General features: G+C 45.3%; 1 protein-coding gene and 1 long non-coding RNA gene across 6 annotated transcripts; both read left to right on the forward strand.

Annotated features, from left to right (window-relative positions):
- The first annotated feature begins 1,109 nt into the window (after window positions 1–1,109).
- LOC127326446 (uncharacterized) lies at window positions 1,110–7,801 on the forward strand. Its single transcript, XM_071822249.1, has 3 exons — window positions 1,110–1,530; window positions 5,053–7,166; window positions 7,798–7,801. Exons 2-3 carry the CDS (start codon window positions 6,157–6,159, stop codon window positions 7,799–7,801), a joined length of 1,014 nt encoding a protein of 337 aa, XP_071678350.1. The 5' UTR covers window positions 1,110–1,530; window positions 5,053–6,156.
- A 1,769-nt stretch (window positions 7,802–9,570) lies between these two features.
- LOC127326571 (uncharacterized) lies at window positions 9,571–16,792 on the forward strand. 5 transcript variants are annotated; one of them, XR_007867987.2, is made up of 5 exons: window positions 9,571–10,468; window positions 10,730–10,877; window positions 10,949–11,021; window positions 11,385–11,911; window positions 12,012–13,841. It is a non-coding gene; the product is annotated as an uncharacterized lncRNA (long non-coding RNA). The 5 variants fall into 5 exon arrangements; XR_007867990.2 differs by having other exon boundaries at window positions 9,573–10,468; window positions 11,676–11,911; XR_007867988.2 differs by lacking the exons at window positions 11,385–11,911; window positions 12,012–13,841 and adding exons at window positions 14,472–14,571; window positions 15,571–16,787 and having other exon boundaries at window positions 9,574–10,468.
- Window positions 16,793–17,836: the final 1,044 nt, after the last annotated feature.

The raw sequence follows: 17,836 nt of genomic DNA on the forward strand, positions 1-17,836 counted from the left end.
AGGTTTCTCTTCATAAGCAACCAGTTGATCTATCAATTCAGCAAACTGACGTACATACTCCTCGACAGTTCCTGTTTGAACCAACTCGTATAGCTTACGAATCAGCGACTGATACTGGGTCCTGCAAAATCTGAGCAACACCTCTCTACTAAACTCACTCCAGGTGTATTTTAATTCTATACTGATGATAACCAATGAGCAGCTGGTCCCGAGAACTGCAGAGAGGCCAAACGAACCCAGAGATGGGGCGAGGTGTTGTACATCTCAAAGTAGTCTTCGCACTGCAACTGCCAAAGCTTGGGGTTCTCACCATCAAAACGCGGAACATCCAGACGCGGCATGCGAGTACAAGAGTTATTGTCAGCAGTATCATCATCCAAGTCGAACGAACGAGGAGTATTGGTTTGGCTATGGTTTTGGCGGTTACCTCTTGCCGGAGGCGGTACGTACAGACCAGAGGCCACTACTCCCTGCCTCCGTGTAGTCGGATTTGTGCGGTGCCCATCAGGGCCGGTCTCCGCGTCGCCTGTCGCGGTCCCGGAGAGTGGATTCGGCCTGCACGAATACAACTCAGCGGAGGATGTAGTCACGTGCCGGGTAGCGCTTGCTTTCCTTGCGCTGCCTTCTCTCGTTGTGCTTCTGCTTGTGGGCGACCATCATCGGTAGGCTCGTTAACATGTACCTTATATCGATTGTACAACTATACTGATGGAAAGGCCGGCCATGTGTCCTACGCATTACCCTCAAATTACACTACCCTACCACGTTTTCACTGCCGGGCCATCGATTGAGTGACTCGGGGAAGACGGACGCGAGGATGACGAATGTGATCCTGATGTTTTTTTTGCGCTTTCGGAATTTTTGTTCCGCGATTTTAAAGTGAACGGATGGAGTATCTTTTTTTTTTTTTTTTCCTTTTTTGCGGGTTGCCACTTGACTATCTTGACCGGTCATGTCCACGTGGGATGCTAAACATTACACGACATCGACATGGCGATTAACAATTGCACTGACTTGCTTTTGGAAACATTGTGCTGAGCGTTTCTTGGCGTGCAACATTCTTAAAAAAAGGTAAAGCCGTTGCAATCCCAGCTTCCTCAGCGTTTGGACGGTGCCGTGGGGCCCAGTGTCGGTGTATGTGCCTCCATTTGGGCCTGGCCCGTTTTGCGCATGGTTTCCGCGTGTTCTTCTCGGGCCTGCTTTATCTTCTCCGTCGGTGGGGTGGGGTTTGACCGACTGTGTGTTCGTTGCCTCTTCGCGTGCGAGATTGCGTCTGGATTCCGGCCGATTCTTCGCTGGTCTCGATTCCGGCCGTCCTTTGTTCTTGGATCTGCTGTTTCTTTTCTTTTCCCTGACTAAGGATCTGCTGTTTCTTTTCTTTTCCCTGACTAATCTTGCCTACTCTCGTGTTAATCACGTTTTTTTTCCGTGATTTCGTTCTGGACGGGCTGTTTCTTTGGCGTGATCTTCTTCGCGTGTTCATTCGCCTGGAGCGGCCGGCGCGGCCGGCTGGTTTCCGTCGGGGCTCAGGTACGTACCTTCCTTCTTCCTCAGTTTTTGCTCTTTCTTTTTTGGAACTGCCTGCTGCTCTCTCTTCTTTGTAGTGAGATCTTTTTCCCCCTCTGACATGCTGCTACGTTTAGTACCTGAGTTGAGATTCGTAGAATCGTAGTACCTCATGTCATCATTGAAGTGAGAAAGGCCTGATTAAGTTGCCCCTGAATTTGCCTGTAAGAGCGTGTCCTATAGCTGAATTTATTGGCAGTGTTTGTTGTTGTGTCAGGCTGCTTTACTGCTGCCGATATGCATGTGTCTTTTTAGAAAACCTGCAAGCTGAAATAAACATCACATATGGTAGTAATGTTGATAGGAAAAATTTGCATATTTGCCAGACCGCTGGCATGTTCAGTAAACTTCTGCAGGGCTTGCTAAAGTGGATAATTAAACATGAACTTCTAATCGGCATCTGTATCGATGTGGTTGTATGCACTGACTGTTTCGCCGGTATTAATATTTCTGTCGCTCTTTGCTATGTTGTTCTTTGTATAAAGTTGTTGACCGGCTTGGTTGGATTTGTGTGCTGATCTTCCTGTATTTCCACCCTTAATATAATGCATGCTAGATTCGTGTTTTTATTGTTCATCTGCTACATTTTAATCTGCGTTTTAGTTGAAGCGCCTGAAATCGAGTCTACAGTTACGACCTGTTAGCTAATGTGTGCTTTTATGAAAATAAATATACTACTTTTCGTATTATGATTTTGCTTGCTTATGTGGAGAGGTAGGAATCTGGTTTATATTCAGATTCGTGTCCTCATTTTAGGTTTGTTATTTTTAAAGCTGCAGCCTATTTCAGTGCTAATACAGTGCATGCGGTGTGTGTTTTAGTTGAATTGGTTGAACTGGATGCTACAGTTACGGTTTGCTAGCTAATGTGTGTTTTATGAAAATAGTAATGATAGGTTTCGTTTCGCTGAATTTCCGTTGTGGCCTGGTGATTACGATTTTGTGGCGGGGTTTGTAGTGCATGTTTCTGGTAGTAGTTTTAGAGTTCTGAATTTCATTCAGGTTTGGTGGTGTCCGAGGGTAGACGGTGTTTGCTGCTTTTGGTTCTGGTCATGATGTCGTGGACTTCTTATTTATTTGGGTCGTGATGCGGTTGTGTAAGTTTAGTTAAAAAGGTGGGTTGGTAATCGGAGTGCATGTTACAGATGGTGGTTGTAGAATTTGTTGTTCCTCTCTTTGTTGGTTAGGAGAGGAATTGGATTTAGGTATGTCTTTTTGGGTTGGTTGATGGTGGGTTAGTGTTTTTTTTAGTTTCTCTGGGCTAGCTGTTTTGCTGTACGCAATGGGCGCCGGTACAGGTGGGTCGCGGGCGTCGGGGAGGAAGCGTCGGGGTATGTTTCGTGTGCTGTTCTTTTTCTGTTTTCTTTTGGCTCTGTCTTATTCAGTTTGTGTTCTCCGTAGCGGATTTGGACGGTGGTACGGAGCGGCGTGTGGCTCCGCGGTTGGTTCCATCTTCTGCAAACTCGGGTGCTCCGGGTATTGTTTCTAGGTGTTCGCCGTGTAGGCGTCGGGGGTTTGTTCCTTTGGTTTCGCCTTCGCCGCACTTTTTTGTTACTGTCCCTTCGTCCCGCCCTCCTGGTATTATTCTTTGATTCTTTTCTTTCATTTTGTTTGTCATTTTTGTTTCTTAGGGTTTGGTGTTTGTTGTAGGGGATCTTTTTTCCCGTATTTGTCCGTAGAGATGGCGCGTGAGAACCGAAGGCGTCGTCGTGTTCGGAGGAGGCCTTATCTTTTTGGTGAATTCTATGTTTTTCCTGTTTCCTTTTTCGTTTTGTTTTGGATTTGGCTGCTAAGCGTGCACTGTATATGGATTTTAGGTGTCCGGCCTCCCGTTTTGAAAACTGGTCGTCCAGTTAGAATGTCTCGAGATTATATTGCCTTTTTGAAAGGTTTGTTTGTCACTAATTGTTTTTGGTTTCTTTTATTTTGGGATGCTTTCTATTTCGTGCCTGCTTTACTGTGTTCGTTGTTTTTTTTGCAGCTTCTTTTCGTGGGAGGTTGTATCTCGGTAGCCCTGAATATACATGTACTTATTGCAAGGCTTTTTTTTTGGTATAATGAGCGGGCTACTCAGTTGAGTAAGTTCCATAAAAGGAAGATGTTTACTAATCGTTGCTGCAAGGGTGGTAGGGTATGGTTGGAACCGTATAGGCAGTGGCCGGCTCCTCTTGATCGGTTGATTGGGTTTGGTGATGGAGCTGGGTCGTCTCAGTTCATGCGGTTGATCAGGTCTTACAATAGCATGTTTGCCTTTTCTTCTCTGGGGGTGAAGGTTGATGATAGTATAAATACGGGGCGGGGTCCTTATGTTTTTCGTATTAATTGCCTTCCTTCGCATCATATTGGTTCTCTGGTTCCCGCGCCTGATAAATCGCTGAAGTTTGCTCAGCTGTATATTTATGATACCGATAATGAGATTGACTATCGAATGGCTGTATTTGATGGTGAGGGTGGAAGTGGGGTTGAGGGGGATAGTGGTGCGGCTCCTGATCGGGACATTGTTGTTTCTCTTACTGCTATGCTTGATAGTTGTAATGCGTTGGTCAGACAGTTTAGAATGATCCGCGTTTCTCGGGAACGGGTTGAGCTTGCTGGTGCGCCATTTAGGCTTCGAATTGTTGGTTCATCTTCGGATGATCCGAGGGTTTATAGTCCTCCTACCGCTCCTGAGTTAGCGGCTCTTATCGTGGGTGATCTTGATGCTGATAGGTGTAAGTTTGATATTGTCGTTGAGCTGGAGGATGGTCGGTTGAAGCGGATATCTCCTTTGCATCCTGCTTTGATCTCTCTCCAATATCCTCTGCTTTTTCCTTATGGCGACAAGGGTTTTCATTTGGGTATTAGTTATATGGGGCCTGAAGACGCTTCGGCAGGGGGCAGGTCAGAAGTTAGTATGCTGGAATACTATGCTTACCGATGTTGTTATAGGAAGGGTCAGGCAATTCCGTATCTTTGTCGTGGGCGGCTTTCTCAGCAGGCATGTGTTGATGCTTTTGCATGTGTTGAATCGAATAGGCTTTCTTTTATCCTTAAAAATCAGGACAAGTTCCGTAGTGAGACATACCAGGGCTTACTGATGCTGTGGGACAGGGGTTGGCCAGTGGCAGGAGTGTTGGTGTTAAGGTTGTTTTGCCTTCTGGTTTCGTTGGTTCTAAGCGGTACATGGCACAAAATTATCAGGATGCGATGGCTATTTGCCGTTCTTATGGCGCTCCTGATTTATTTGTGACCTTTACCTGTAATCCTAAATGGGATGAGGTTGCGGATGCTCTTAGGTCTGAGCCTGGTCAGAAGCCGGCAGACAGACCGGATATTGTTTCCAGAGTGTTTAAGATGAAGCTTGATCAGCTGTATGGTGAGGTGAAGAATGGAACGGCGTTCGGGAAAACGCGTGCAGGTGTTTTTTTTTTTTTTGGGTGTCTTCCATTGTTTTTTAATTTTTATATAATGGTCTTTGCTGATTGGTTTCGTTTGGTATTTGTTGCAGTTCTGTATACCGTTGAGTTCCAGAAAAGGGGTTTGCCTCATGCTCACATATTGGTTTGGTTGGATCGTCAGCAGCAGCGGAGTGATGAGATTATTGGAGAGGCTTCAGCACAGCTTATCGATGGCATTGTGTCAGCTGAGTTGCCTGATGTGTTGGAAGATCCTCTAGCATATGCTTTGGTCGATGAGTTTATGGTGCATGGTCCTTGTGGTAGGATGAACGGGAAATGTCCGTGTATGAAAGATGGTGCTTGCTCGAAGAGGTTTCCGAAGTCTTTTTGTGAGGAGACACATGTTGATCAGTCTGGCTATCCTATTTATAGGAGGCGTGATGATGGACGGACTGTTGTGAAGGATGGTCACGTTTTGAATAATAGGTGGGTTGTTCCGCATAATGTTGTTTTGCTTAAGAGGTACCAAGCGCATATGAATGTTGAGTGGTGTAACAAGACTAACTTGGTTAAGTATCTGTTTAAGTATATCACAAAAGGCCCAGATCGGGCAAACGTTGTTGTGTGTCCAGTGGGAGGTTCTTTGACTGGACAGCAGCCTGAGGCGCCGGCAAAACCACTCCTCCACGTGTCGATACAAACGGACATTTGTGATCACTTTTGGCCATCCGATATACGCCGCTCCGTTGGATATGTCCTCACACACAAACGTACGAACGAAACTGTGAACACCAAAGACGAGGCACGGAAGCACGCCTGGCAGCCGGCGCAGCGAAGCGCGCTGCCCATCTAGTACTACGTACATGTCAGCAATCTGCGTCCTACAAAAAAATTGTCGGCAACGTGGCCAGCGCGGTTGCTCGCCGGTTGCCACCGTGGGTGTTTAGCTGCGGTTAGAGCATCTCCAGCCGCGTCTCCCAAAGGGATTTGGGGCGCGCCGGACAGAAAATGCGTTTCAGCCGCGTCCCCTAAAGCCCATTTTTATCCGGCGCGCCCCCATTCGGTGTCCGGCGCCCCGAGCCCGTCCCCGTCCTACAGGGGACGCACCGGGCACGCCGGACACAACGAAAAGCGAGGCGGGGAGTGGCGGGGCCAACTCGTCAGCGGCACAGAAGGCTAAAACCCCGTCGCCTACCTTTGGTCAAGCGACGTTAATGGCATCCCTGTTTTCCCAGGCGACGCAGGGACGCGTCTCGTCGTGCATGGCCGCGTGGCCGTCCGCGCCGGAGTTATTGCGTGCAACCACCCGCTGCCGCCGCTGTTTTAAGACGCCCTGCAGTTCTCGCCGCTCATCACAATCGCCGCTGCCTCCCCCCTCCCAGATCTTCTCCTCGTCTCTCCAAAAAATGTCGACCTCGTCCTCCCGCAAGATCACCGCGGCGAACGGCTTCGGCCGCGGCAGCCTCACCGTGGCGGAGGCGTGGGCGCTGTACCACGCCCGGTATCCAGTCCCGCCGGACATGCGGCTGCCAAGCAACGGCGGCTGGAAGATGGCCGTGAACGGCATCGGCGTTCCGCCACCGCCGAAGCCGCGCATGGACCAATGGTGGGACGCCGTCAAGGCCCGTCGGGCTCAACTCACCGCCCAGGAGCGGTTGGATCCGACGTGGGCGGTCGACAACAACGACGCCTGGTGGACGACGTACTTCAAGGCGAAGTACGACATCGAGATGCACAACACGGAGGGGCTCGTCGGCGGCCCCAATAGCTGGAACAAGGACGACCGCGCCCTGTTCTGGGGCGTTCCGGGGCGCACCCTCGACAACGTCATCCGCGGCATCCGCAACAGCGCTCCAAGGCTGGAGATGCCGTCGTCGCCGCCGCCGTCTCCTCAATGGCAGCCGAGGAGGACGACATACTCGTCCTCCTTGCACTCTTCTTCCTTAGGACCGGCGCGATCGACGCCGTCCTCGTCTTACCGGTCGGCGCCGTACACCGTTCCCAAACGGGAGGTGAAGGAGGAGCCGGCGACGCCCGTCAACACGAGGCGTGGCGGCAGCGGCAGCGGCAGCCGGCGGCAGCAATGGAGGCGCGGCGGCGCCCTCCTCATCCCAAAGCCGGAGGTGAAGGAAGAGCCGGAGGAAGCGTCGCAGGCGGCGCTGCTGGCGGAGTATGAGCGGCAGCAGCGGCTCATCGCCAGCAGCGACGACCCCGAGGATCGCCAGTGCCTGCGGCGACGTTCTTGGCGTCCATGGACGACAAGGACGCCTGGAGGGGCGACCTCGATGCGGCGATCGCCTTGTCCATCCGTGACTCCGGCAAGCCGCTGGTGGACCTCACCGACGACGACGAGGCAGGACCAAGCGGTGCGGTGAAGGACGAGCCCGTCGACGAGCCCGTCGGCGAGCGCGTCAAGCAGGAGGTCGTCACCGACGACATGTACAACTTCCAGCAGTACTACGACGCCTCCGGCCGCCGCAAGTGGTTCTAGATTAGGTTTAGTTTAAATTTAGTCAAATTTCGTTCGAATCTTGTAAGTTTGGACGAATCTTAGTCGAATCTCGTTAAGCTTAAAATTTCTGAATTTTTGTTTGGGGGACGCGACTGGGGAGCGACGTCCCCCAAAGGCGGCACGAACGAAACACGTCCCCCAAACGCTCAATCCGGCGCGCTTTGGGGGACGGTTTGGGGGACGCGACTGGAGATGCTCTTAGTATTCAGCACGTGGATAGGCCATTAGGTTGCACTACTTCTGCTGTTGGGGTTGTCATCGAAGTCACAATCACATGACATGGCATGGAGGCTATAAGAACAACTGCATGTATTATATCTTCATAGCTCGTATGGTGGTGCAGCTAGCTTCCGTTGCCGCCAAGGTAGCGAGAGCACACATTTTGAATAACAACAATACACATTCCATGTTGCCGTCAAGAGTGAAAGCTCATGGTCACTGTATCGAATGGTGCATTACAAAGTTGTTGATGTTGCTGAGAATAATCTTCAAAAATCTCAAACAACTGCAAGGAGAATTATAAATTTTATAATTTATACATCACAAATCCTAAGAAGCCCCAAACCATGATTAGTTAATACAAAATTTGAAAATGCAAAATCCCAAACACTAACAAGTTGAAAACCCTGATTCATTAGTACAAATTTCAAAAAACGCAAAAAACAAAAAAAAAACTCAGTGAAACCAAGTCATGTACATGATCGACGGAATCAGTAGAAGATAAAAAATGATGACCTTTTGTAGATGTGAAAAATTCTGATAAGTCAACAGTAAGACATGAATTATGGCAAGGGTTTTGCCGGTTAAGATTTCAGTTTGTAAGCGTGTTATGTATGAACACCCAAAGTCATAATCACATGACATGGCAGGGAGTTTATAAAAAAATTAAGACTGCATATATCCTTGTAGTTGTCCGGGTCTGCTAACTTCGTAGCAAGCAAGGTAGGCTAAGTACTTCATGATACAATACCCATTCTCCTTCTTCCCAAACAAATCAATGCAATCTCTCACAGGTGGTCCGGCGGCGATATTCTCCGGGTATGTGTGAATTTAGAATTAGAAACTTTTACTTTCCAAAGAAGTTGCATTCAGAGGGAATGCCAGGTCCAGTACAATGATGGTGCTCGCGAACATCTTCATTGAAAAGTTACTAGTGTTACAAAGAACATTCTCGAAAAATCAAAAACAAATGCAAATAGAATTACATGCTACAACTTACTTATACACCAGAATCCAAACAGAACAAAAAAAGATTAATTATTAAAATTTCAAAATAAGAAGTCAAATACTAGAAAGCCAAAAAACCTGGTTCATAATAAAAAAAGTTCACAAGAAAAATGCAAAAGCCCAAACACTAACAAGCCGAAAACGGCAATGAACAAAGGAACTAAGAAGTAACAATGTCTATTAGTCATGTACACATGATGGACATGAATCAGTAGCAAAAAAAAGATGACCTCTGCAGGTACACTGTAACACTGATTGATGTGAAAAATCCTGACAAGACACACGATACAGACAGTTGTAGGATTTCACAATGTTACATGAATGTACAGTCCACTCATTTACATGAATGTATGAACCGAAGGAAGGATATCCTCTTCCTCCATGCTATTAAGACTAAGTGCCTCATCTATAAAGAGCTCTAAGCTCCCAGCCTTTTGAGAGCCTGTGGTTGCTCCACCGTTTCCGCTCGGTTTAGCCCCACCTGCCAGTGTGTTCACTTTTTTTCACCGCATGTCTGTGTGCGTGTACGTCGGTTCGTCTTCGTTCCCTGCCCAGGTTGCGTGACACGGGATGCCGGTATTGCTTTTGTCATGTACAATGGTAGAGAAGGCATACCTTCCCTTACCCCGCCACATCAGTTAGAGAAGACGTTAGATATAAGTCATACAATGCATTATCTCTTACAGCCATCTCTAGCAATTAATATGAATAATTAAATTTTGGTAGGAAATTTGTTGCTAAGGGAAGACATATATGATACAATGGAGAAAATAGTCTTCCCTTATTTTCTAAGAGATGATCCCTTAGCTAAGGGAAGACAACCTTCTCTCTCTTCATTCTCTCTCCTCCAACTAAACAAAAATCTGACATGGCATCTCTAAGGGAAGGCTGACATCACCGCATTGTACATGTGAGGTTGGCAAAGGTCAGTCGGCAACTTCTATTCCTCTCCTCCACAGTCCAGCGCCACTAGCCCTCCACCGAGCCGTCGCCGTGCCCTAGCGCCCTCGCCTCGACCTCCGCTTCGATATGGAGCACCGGCGCCGGGATGAGGCAACCCTGCCATGCCCATCTCTATCTCCCCTTCTCTCTCTCCAACCCAAATCAGGCGGCGGCAAACCCTAGCCGTGCGGCCAGATTGAGGCCGACGATGATGGCCGCAGCCTGTGGACGATGACAACCGCTGCCATGGCTACAAAGATGGTCAAAAGCCCCAGGCGAATTCCATCTCTTCTCTAATTTGGTTTAATTTTGTTTCTGTTTTTCCAAGTCTTAGGCCCCTTTGTTTTTAGCCAATAAATCGCAGAGGAGGAAGAGTTTGGAGTGGATGTCCGTTTCTCTGAAGCCAATGCCTTTCAGAGGCAGACGAGTTTTGATCGAGTGGATGGTGGGTATGGAGTATGGACCTCAGAGGTGAAGTAGAACAGAGAGGGATTCGAGATTGATGGAACAGGAGCACAAAGCGGCTGCATTACAGGTCGGCCTCCTGTTTTATCTGTGTTGCGTCGCGGTTGGTGTCATGCTCCGCAAGGATCTACTGATTGTGAGGTGTCATCGACTGCATAGTAGAGGCACGCCTCTGGCTGTCCTGGAATAGGCGGCGGGCCTGGACGGCAGGCTGTCACAAGGAGCTCGACAGGTCTGACATTGCAGGCAAGAGATTGAGGAGATAGAGCCTCTATGAAATTACTCATGCTCTTATGTAAGAAAAAGGCTACAGAGCGGCTGAGCGAGGCCCTGCCATGGACTGCTCGGTTGATGAGCATTTCGTTGAATATTCTTCATAGGTATATCCCTTGTTTCGTTGTTGCAAGCTACATTTTAAGGAGCTTAGATTCAGACATTATTATTTATATTCACAACACGACACCTCCCTAAGGGACTAGCTAGGGAGCCTTTGATAGAACATTTGATTGTTTATAAGACTTTCCAAATTGTAAGACGAAAGTTAGTACATACAGCAATGGTAATCATCTATAAATTGTTAGCTGATTTTTTTTTTGTAAGGAGGCCTTCAGTAGCAGATTATTAATTAACTTTGTTTCAAGGTTGATCTTGAGAGGTGAACGCAACAAGTAACAAATTTGTCTCTACTATATACATCTTATCAATATCCATCCTCATGTCGCTATGATGATTGTGGGAGGCGAAAGCACTAAGTAAAAGATCTGTCTCCACTATAGACATGTTAGCAAGGTACATTTTCTTTGTTTCCAGTGTTTTCTAATATCGTTTCAAGCTGAATATGAGGTTTGCTTTCTATTTAGGTTGCTACCGCATGACTTGAGCTGATAATAATGGTTCAGAAATGTAGAGCGTCAAAGAAGTGGTCTGGGTCTGGTAAGTGGATTTTCTGCTTTACCGTTTAAGAGCGTCAAATACATTTATGCATCGTCAGGAAGAAATAAATTGATTATTTCACATTTCTGCAAACGAGTTTCTTACCATGATCGAATGGCCATACTATTTCAAATTTAAGCAGGGCAGTCAGAATGCATTTATATGGAGAACTTTACTGAATTAATCAATAAAAATCCCCAAAATGCAGGTTAGAACCTCAATGGCACATTCATGCTAGATAAACAAATTCATATTTTGAACCATAGACTATCTCATATACAGCAATTGTACCAAGTCTCGCGTGAGATTGGTTAAATTCCATACCTATTACTGATGCCTCTCATCTCACTTCTGGTAAAATAGAAAAATAAAATGCAGTCGGAGTGCAGGACAGAAGACCGAGGTACATAAACTACATAAATCTTATGTGCTTGGAGCTCTATTGTTCTATGCATTGTCGTAAAATATCATAGGCCTGATTGAAACCTCAGTTGCATCCATGGAAACATTAAAGGGAGCAATTATATCATAAATAATGTCCATTATTCCATCCTCACTTGGTTAGTGACCAAGTGGCTACAGATCGTAAACAGATGCTTGGTGGACCATAAAAGTAGATATTCAATAGTTTTTTTTTTTTGGAGCAACCGGCAGGAGCACTGCCTTTTCATTAAGCAAGGGGGAAAAACCGACCAAACTGTACAGGATAGGGCATATTTAGCTTAAGGTGGGAATATGCCCCAGAAAACCACGCAAAGAAAAAAGAAGAAAAAGAAAGAGGGGAGAAAAAAGGTCAGTCAGGGTCGGCCGGTATGGCCGGCCCGAAGCCGTTGATGGCACGATCCCTCTGGAGGACGTCTTCCTTTGCGATATCGGCGACCTCCAGATAGGTAAGGCGGCGCCCAGTGAAAATGCGTCTGTTTCGTTCCTTCCAAGCATTCCAAAGAACATATAGGAACCGGCCGCTGATGCGTTTTTGTTCCTTTGTAGCCTTTCCAGAGATCAAGTCATCCCACCACTCAGTGATGGATTGGTGGACGTGGCGATTATCAGGGCTGTCATCATTGTCCCAGGTCTTCATCCGGTTCCAAATGGCTATAGTGAAGGGGCAATCTTTGCATAGGTGGTTGGCCGTCTCGGGCGCATGTAGACATAGAGGACATAGAGGTTCATGTGGCCAGCCCCTAATGGCGAGCATATCAGCAGTTAGCAGCTTTCCGTGCAGGGCAAGCCATCCAAAAAGCTTACACTTCGGTTCGGCGTGAGCAGCCCAAATCTTTGTTGCGAGAAATCTAGCCTGACCACCGAAGAACTGTGCCTTGTAAGCAGAGCTAGCACTGTAAGTCGAGTCGGTAGTGAGAGTCCATATAATGGAGTCCGGTTGCTCAGGGGCCAGGTTGACGGCTTGGATGATGTCCCAAAGCTCCAAATATTGCGTCAGCTGCGTGGGTGACGGCTTGGATATTCAATAGTTTAAGAGGCTAAATTTTATTAAAAAAACAGTTTTGTGCAGAGCTACAAATCATGAGCAACTGTAACTAAGTGTAGACATTACCAACTAAATATTTTCATATAAACGTTAAGTTCTTGAACAACTTTTCAATATCAAGGATCTTTGTACGGTGGACAGCTATCTCTAAAGAGCACTAAGCTCCTAGGGTTGGGAGCGCTTCTGGTTCAACGGCGGGTCGTTGTCGCCGGCCCCACCTGTGGGCATGTTGGCAAGTCTGTGGAGCGCTTTCCTTCTGCGTGGGCATGCGTGCATGTTGGTGTCTCTCAGTCTCTGTGTGTAGGGCATTGACTGGCCTTCTGTATGTCGGTTCTGTCAACCGTAGAATTAGGCTCGCTCCCGTTAAAAGAAAAAAAATCAGGTACCTGCATCCTCTTCTGTTCGCCACATAGACTGCCTTCGCCGCCTCTTATGCTCCCCCGCTGAGTTGCAGCAACCATCAAGACACCCCCACCACCGTCACCACCCGCAACGAGGATTTGCTGGCTCCGTCTAGAGGAGGATAGGAAGCATTTAACGCGGCAGGTTGCGGAGGCGACGGCTGATGGAGGCGGGCCTGATCGGTCCGGGGTGTAGGCGAGGTCATCCAAGGTTGTTCTGCTGCCAGTTCCCTTATAGGAGGCGTGGCCGTGTGACAAGGATGCCGAGGGTCAATATTCCACCACCCCAGTGTCCATCGCCGTCACGCAGGACGCCCGAGTAGAGGGCCTATGCTCCGGGCGAGATCCTCCTCCTCCTCGACCCTGTATCTGTGGTTTCTTCTTTTTCCATTAAACTATTCACATCTATAGCTTTTCCTTGTTTCCCCCAATAGATTTATGATTTGATTTAGGGAAGAAAAGGTCCGAACCTGCAATACTCCGTATGTGATTTGGAGGTTAGGTAATCTGTTGGCAGTAGATCATTTTGATATTGAAGTGAAGAGGTTGAGATGGGAGATTTTGTTTTTTCTTGATGCTTAAATTACCGATTTGGTAGCAATTCCAAAAATTTGTAATTCATGCCCAATGTTTTTCTCGATGACAAGATCTTTTTGTGGAGAAACTACAAGAAACCTTTAACATGTTTGTTATCTTATGTCCTGGAAATTGCTGTAGAGATTTTTTTTTCTAGAACTATATTTTGTAATAATAGTTTTACCATTAGTTTGCTGTCATGTTATTCGGTCAACTCGAGGGTATAGATTTACTGGTAATTACTTCTACTCCTACTCATAATTTTTCATTGTTTGCTTGTGTATCCTTTGATTTTTTTTACTTCAGATGACATAGGGCGCCTAAAGGCTTAGTTGAGCAATTTTTTCATGTACTTGATGCAGCTTTGAAAATACACCTACCAGCAGAGATTCTATTGGTGCAAATTGATATTTGAATTAGATGGAGATGTCGGCTAGCATTATCAAGCTAGATAAATGTATGAAGTACTAACCATGTAGCTATGTAAACCAGAAACACAGATGCTGATGCAAGTGATCCCCGTGGCCTTGAAGGGTCTAGATCGCTCAATACAAAAGAACATAGTAGTGAGTAGCATCTGATGCCACTGTCAATGCATTGGGATATAAGGTTGTTTTCTTACCTTGATACTGACATAGGTGCCATCGAGTATAGGGGTTGGAGAAATCGTTTTGAATCTTAGTTTGTATGAGACTCATGGAGAAGTTGCATTCTTTGTTAAGTGTCTTACAGAGAAAAGTCCTTCCCTACGTACATTATATTTCAGAGACTAAGTGTCTTAATGGCGTAGCCTAAATTGTAGTGATGTCAAATTCCAGTGTTTAGATGTACATCTTATTGTGCTTTCAGATTGTGGAAGAAATACAGCAAGAGTTGTTTGCAAAAAAATATGTCTGAGCAAACCGCACATTTGTTTCAAAATATATAGCATCTGATTTTTATTTCACTGATTTTATAGCATAGTCTATCCGTTATTATTTGTAGGCACAAGAAAGAAAGGTGGAAAGTAACTAGACAGAGTGTGCGAAGTATGGACTATGCATAAAAGATTGCTACATCATGAAGTGGTTTAATACCTACGTTGGTTAGTCCAATGCTAATTCTTCATTTCTTTTTTCCTTTTCTTCTTTGAAAAATATTATGATTATTCGATGTTGCTACATCGAGATAACTACTTATGCCCCAGACAAATCTTTAACGTAGTTTTCTTTCAAAAAAATTGCTCAATACATATCTGTAGTTGCGACCCTAGAAACATGAAAAGATGCTTAAAGGGGAAAGTTTTTGATTTGCCGTAGTTCTATCACAAGATTGTTTGTTCTTTGTACTATTTTTATGTGATTTCTCACAAGGAAAGAACTACATCTAATAAGAAAATGTATCTAAATTAATTAATGGGGATCCAGAAGTTGAGTGCTTCTTATTTTGCGGTTTATAGATAATAACTATTCTTTGCAACAGTACATGATCGTTTTTGCAAGAAAAAAGTTGTACATGATAGTCAAACTTTTTTTCTTCTGAAGTTACTTTTAGAGGCCGGTACTAATCCGAAAGTACAACACACACGATAGTTAAGCGCAGGAAAACAAAGTGAATTATCTGAAGTTATTCTTAGAGGCCAGTTCTCCAAAGTACATTACGCCCGATGGCTTGCATACAATTATCATAGGTATTTCCTGCGCAATTCGCTGAGTAGATGCTCTATTTTTAATTTTCATGATCTGTTCAGGTACTTGCTTTTGCTAAGATTAGTGTCCTGCATACTGTTGTCATAGATATTTTCGTGTATAAGGAGCTTTGCACATGGTTAATTTTCTGAGGTCATAATGTGCTCAGGTAAATTTTATGGGGAAAGGGGTATTTAGAAGCCTGGCCCTTGAGTTGGTTTTTTGAATGCCTCATGGATGTTAAATTGATTTTAACATAAAAATTAAGTAGAAGTCTAAAACCAATGCTCAGCTGTACATGATATATGTTCAGTCTTATTTCTATATGATTCCTCTTTTTATTTTTCTAATAATAGAGGAATGTGATTCATGCAATGGTGTACATGTTAAAAGGGGTTCTCATGTTCCTCTTAAAGGTAACTTCTGAAAGTCAAATAAAGCAATTGAGGTGGAATGTAGTGAAAATATTATGTGGCGTGGCAATACAGGAGCTCATAAGCTAATAGTGGAAATGGACTGCATGGAGCGCAATGTTGATTATGCTTACTAAATTTTCCATTCCTTTTATTGGTAAAGACTGGATAGTACATTTGCTGGGCAGTTAGGACGTAGATTAGCATGCCCACTTTCAGTCCTTTTCCTGTTTATCATTTACTCTTTGTTTTGCATATTATTTTTGGTGATATCATATTGTCACACATTTGAGGTACATAATAGTGCATTCTCCTCCTTTTTCAATCACTAGAAATCTCTGAATACAATTAGTCTTGAACTATTGCTTCGTCTTTGCTGCACAACTTTCCATTTTCTCTTCTAGACGGGGAGCATGAACAAGAAAGTTGGTGGTGGTGGGGATGAAAATTGCTCCTAGGCTGGAAGGTCGATGGATATGTTCTGCCTGCTAGAGATTTGAGAAAGTATTGAGGGTGGCAACAAAATAACACCAGTTCTTGATTGTTTTTGTTTGCCACTGTTGCCCATCAAACTCATATTGCCTCTTGTGCATATTGTCCCACACGATTGTAGGAGCAAGGTTGGACTACCATCGACCTCTAATGTTTTGGTGTTTCGATGATTGTAGTTAGTGACTTGGCCACAAGTGAATACCAAACTAAAATGCGTTTTCATACATTGTATCTAGGAAAATTTGGGTCGCTTTTTTCTGAACAGAATACATGCCGACAAAAAAACAACCATGCCGCATAAATTAAACGTTGGTACCGGAGGATGGCGCCGCAGAGCGCGCTAGGTCCATCTAGTATGATAGTTAACTCTCATACCTAAAACTTGCTTAAAACAGATTAATCCCCATTTCAGATTGACAAATAATTTAGTCTCATTTTCTTGAAATAAAAATGTACCATCAACATACTAGAAGCTAATGCCCCATGGGTACAAATTATTTTTATTCCTGCAAAAAAAAACAGAACATAAACCCGCAATCAGAAATCCAATAAAAGACATGGAACACCTAGTCGGTGGACTTTTAAGGCTGGATGTGCGCGGGACACGATGCCATTGATGGCGGCGCAGAAGCCCAGTCGCCGTCCGCCAGTGCGCGTGTAGAAGAGGTAGCCGCGACATTGATGGTGAAGGTTGCGGTGCAGACGCGGAAGCGATGCGCTCGATACAGCCCTATGGCTCGTTGCCAGGCGGGCCCGGTGAAAAAGCGAGCGGTCACTTGGGGCGTCCGCGCAGCGTCCGCCGCAATGCATCATAGGTGCAAATATGCACCGCGTTTGCGTCTCCGCGGGCGGCCCGGACTCGGGCCAGTCGCTCAGCGTCCGTTTACATCGTTCCGTTGAAGATACCCTAACTTGGCAAGCAAGACTCAGAAATTGTGGTGCACATCCTATTCAAGTGCCGCTACGCCAAGCAGATATGGAAGATGGTCAGGGATTGGTTGGGGCTGGAGGAACTCATGGTTAAAATTGACATCTCTTTGTGTGGAGTGCAGTTGGACCTTCAGGGAACGAACGCTAATAATACTTATCTTCCTACTCATGCTCGTCTCTTGGGAGCTTTGGTACGAGCAGAGTGATAGAGTTTATAGAATTCTTTTTACAGAAAATCAGCAGGGAAAGCCCCTGAAACGATTGTTTAAAAAAATTTAAGAACACAAATCGTTCTCTATGGGGACTTAAATTAGATGGCGAGTTGTGCATTCACTTCCCTAACTAAATTAGCTAGACTCATTTTTCTTTTCTTGGAATATAACATCCTTATCGGTGATCGCTCTTTGTATGATTTGTAAAAGATCAAGTAGGTTTGATTCTACTCGGATACCGAGTTTGTATTTCTGTCTTGGTTTATATACGAGTACATCAGGGAGAGATAGAGAAAAGTCCTGAATACATACGAGTCTAATCAACCGACTCAAATACTATTTCTAACACCCTCCCTTAATTACAACTTTCTTAAGTTGAGACTAGCACAATGCCCGCGCGTTGCAGCGGATTTTTTTTTTCTTTTTACTTACATACTTTCTTCTTGTAAAAAATAATGTCGGAGATTATATGATTTCGGATGTATATGGCACAAAACTATTGTAAATATGATAAAATTTAACAAAAAATCGCTATATTTAGGTGTTTTCTCTAAATTTTCTCCATATGTAAAGGGATGTTATCATGTTAATGGCGCAAATTGAGCTTAGTATTTGAGGCACAACTAATAAGGAAA

The sequence above is a fragment of the Lolium perenne genome, chromosome 6 (genome assembly GCF_019359855.2).
Source record: "Lolium perenne isolate Kyuss_39 chromosome 6, Kyuss_2.0, whole genome shotgun sequence".
NCBI classification, from domain to species: domain Eukaryota; kingdom Viridiplantae; phylum Streptophyta; class Magnoliopsida; order Poales; family Poaceae; genus Lolium; species Lolium perenne.

Bases quoted from the DNA above. Each gene is read 5' to 3' on its own strand.
- LOC127326446 (XM_071822249.1), top strand. From the start codon at position 6,157: ATGGCATCCCTGTTTTCCCAGGCGACGCAGGGACGCGTCTCGTCGTGC.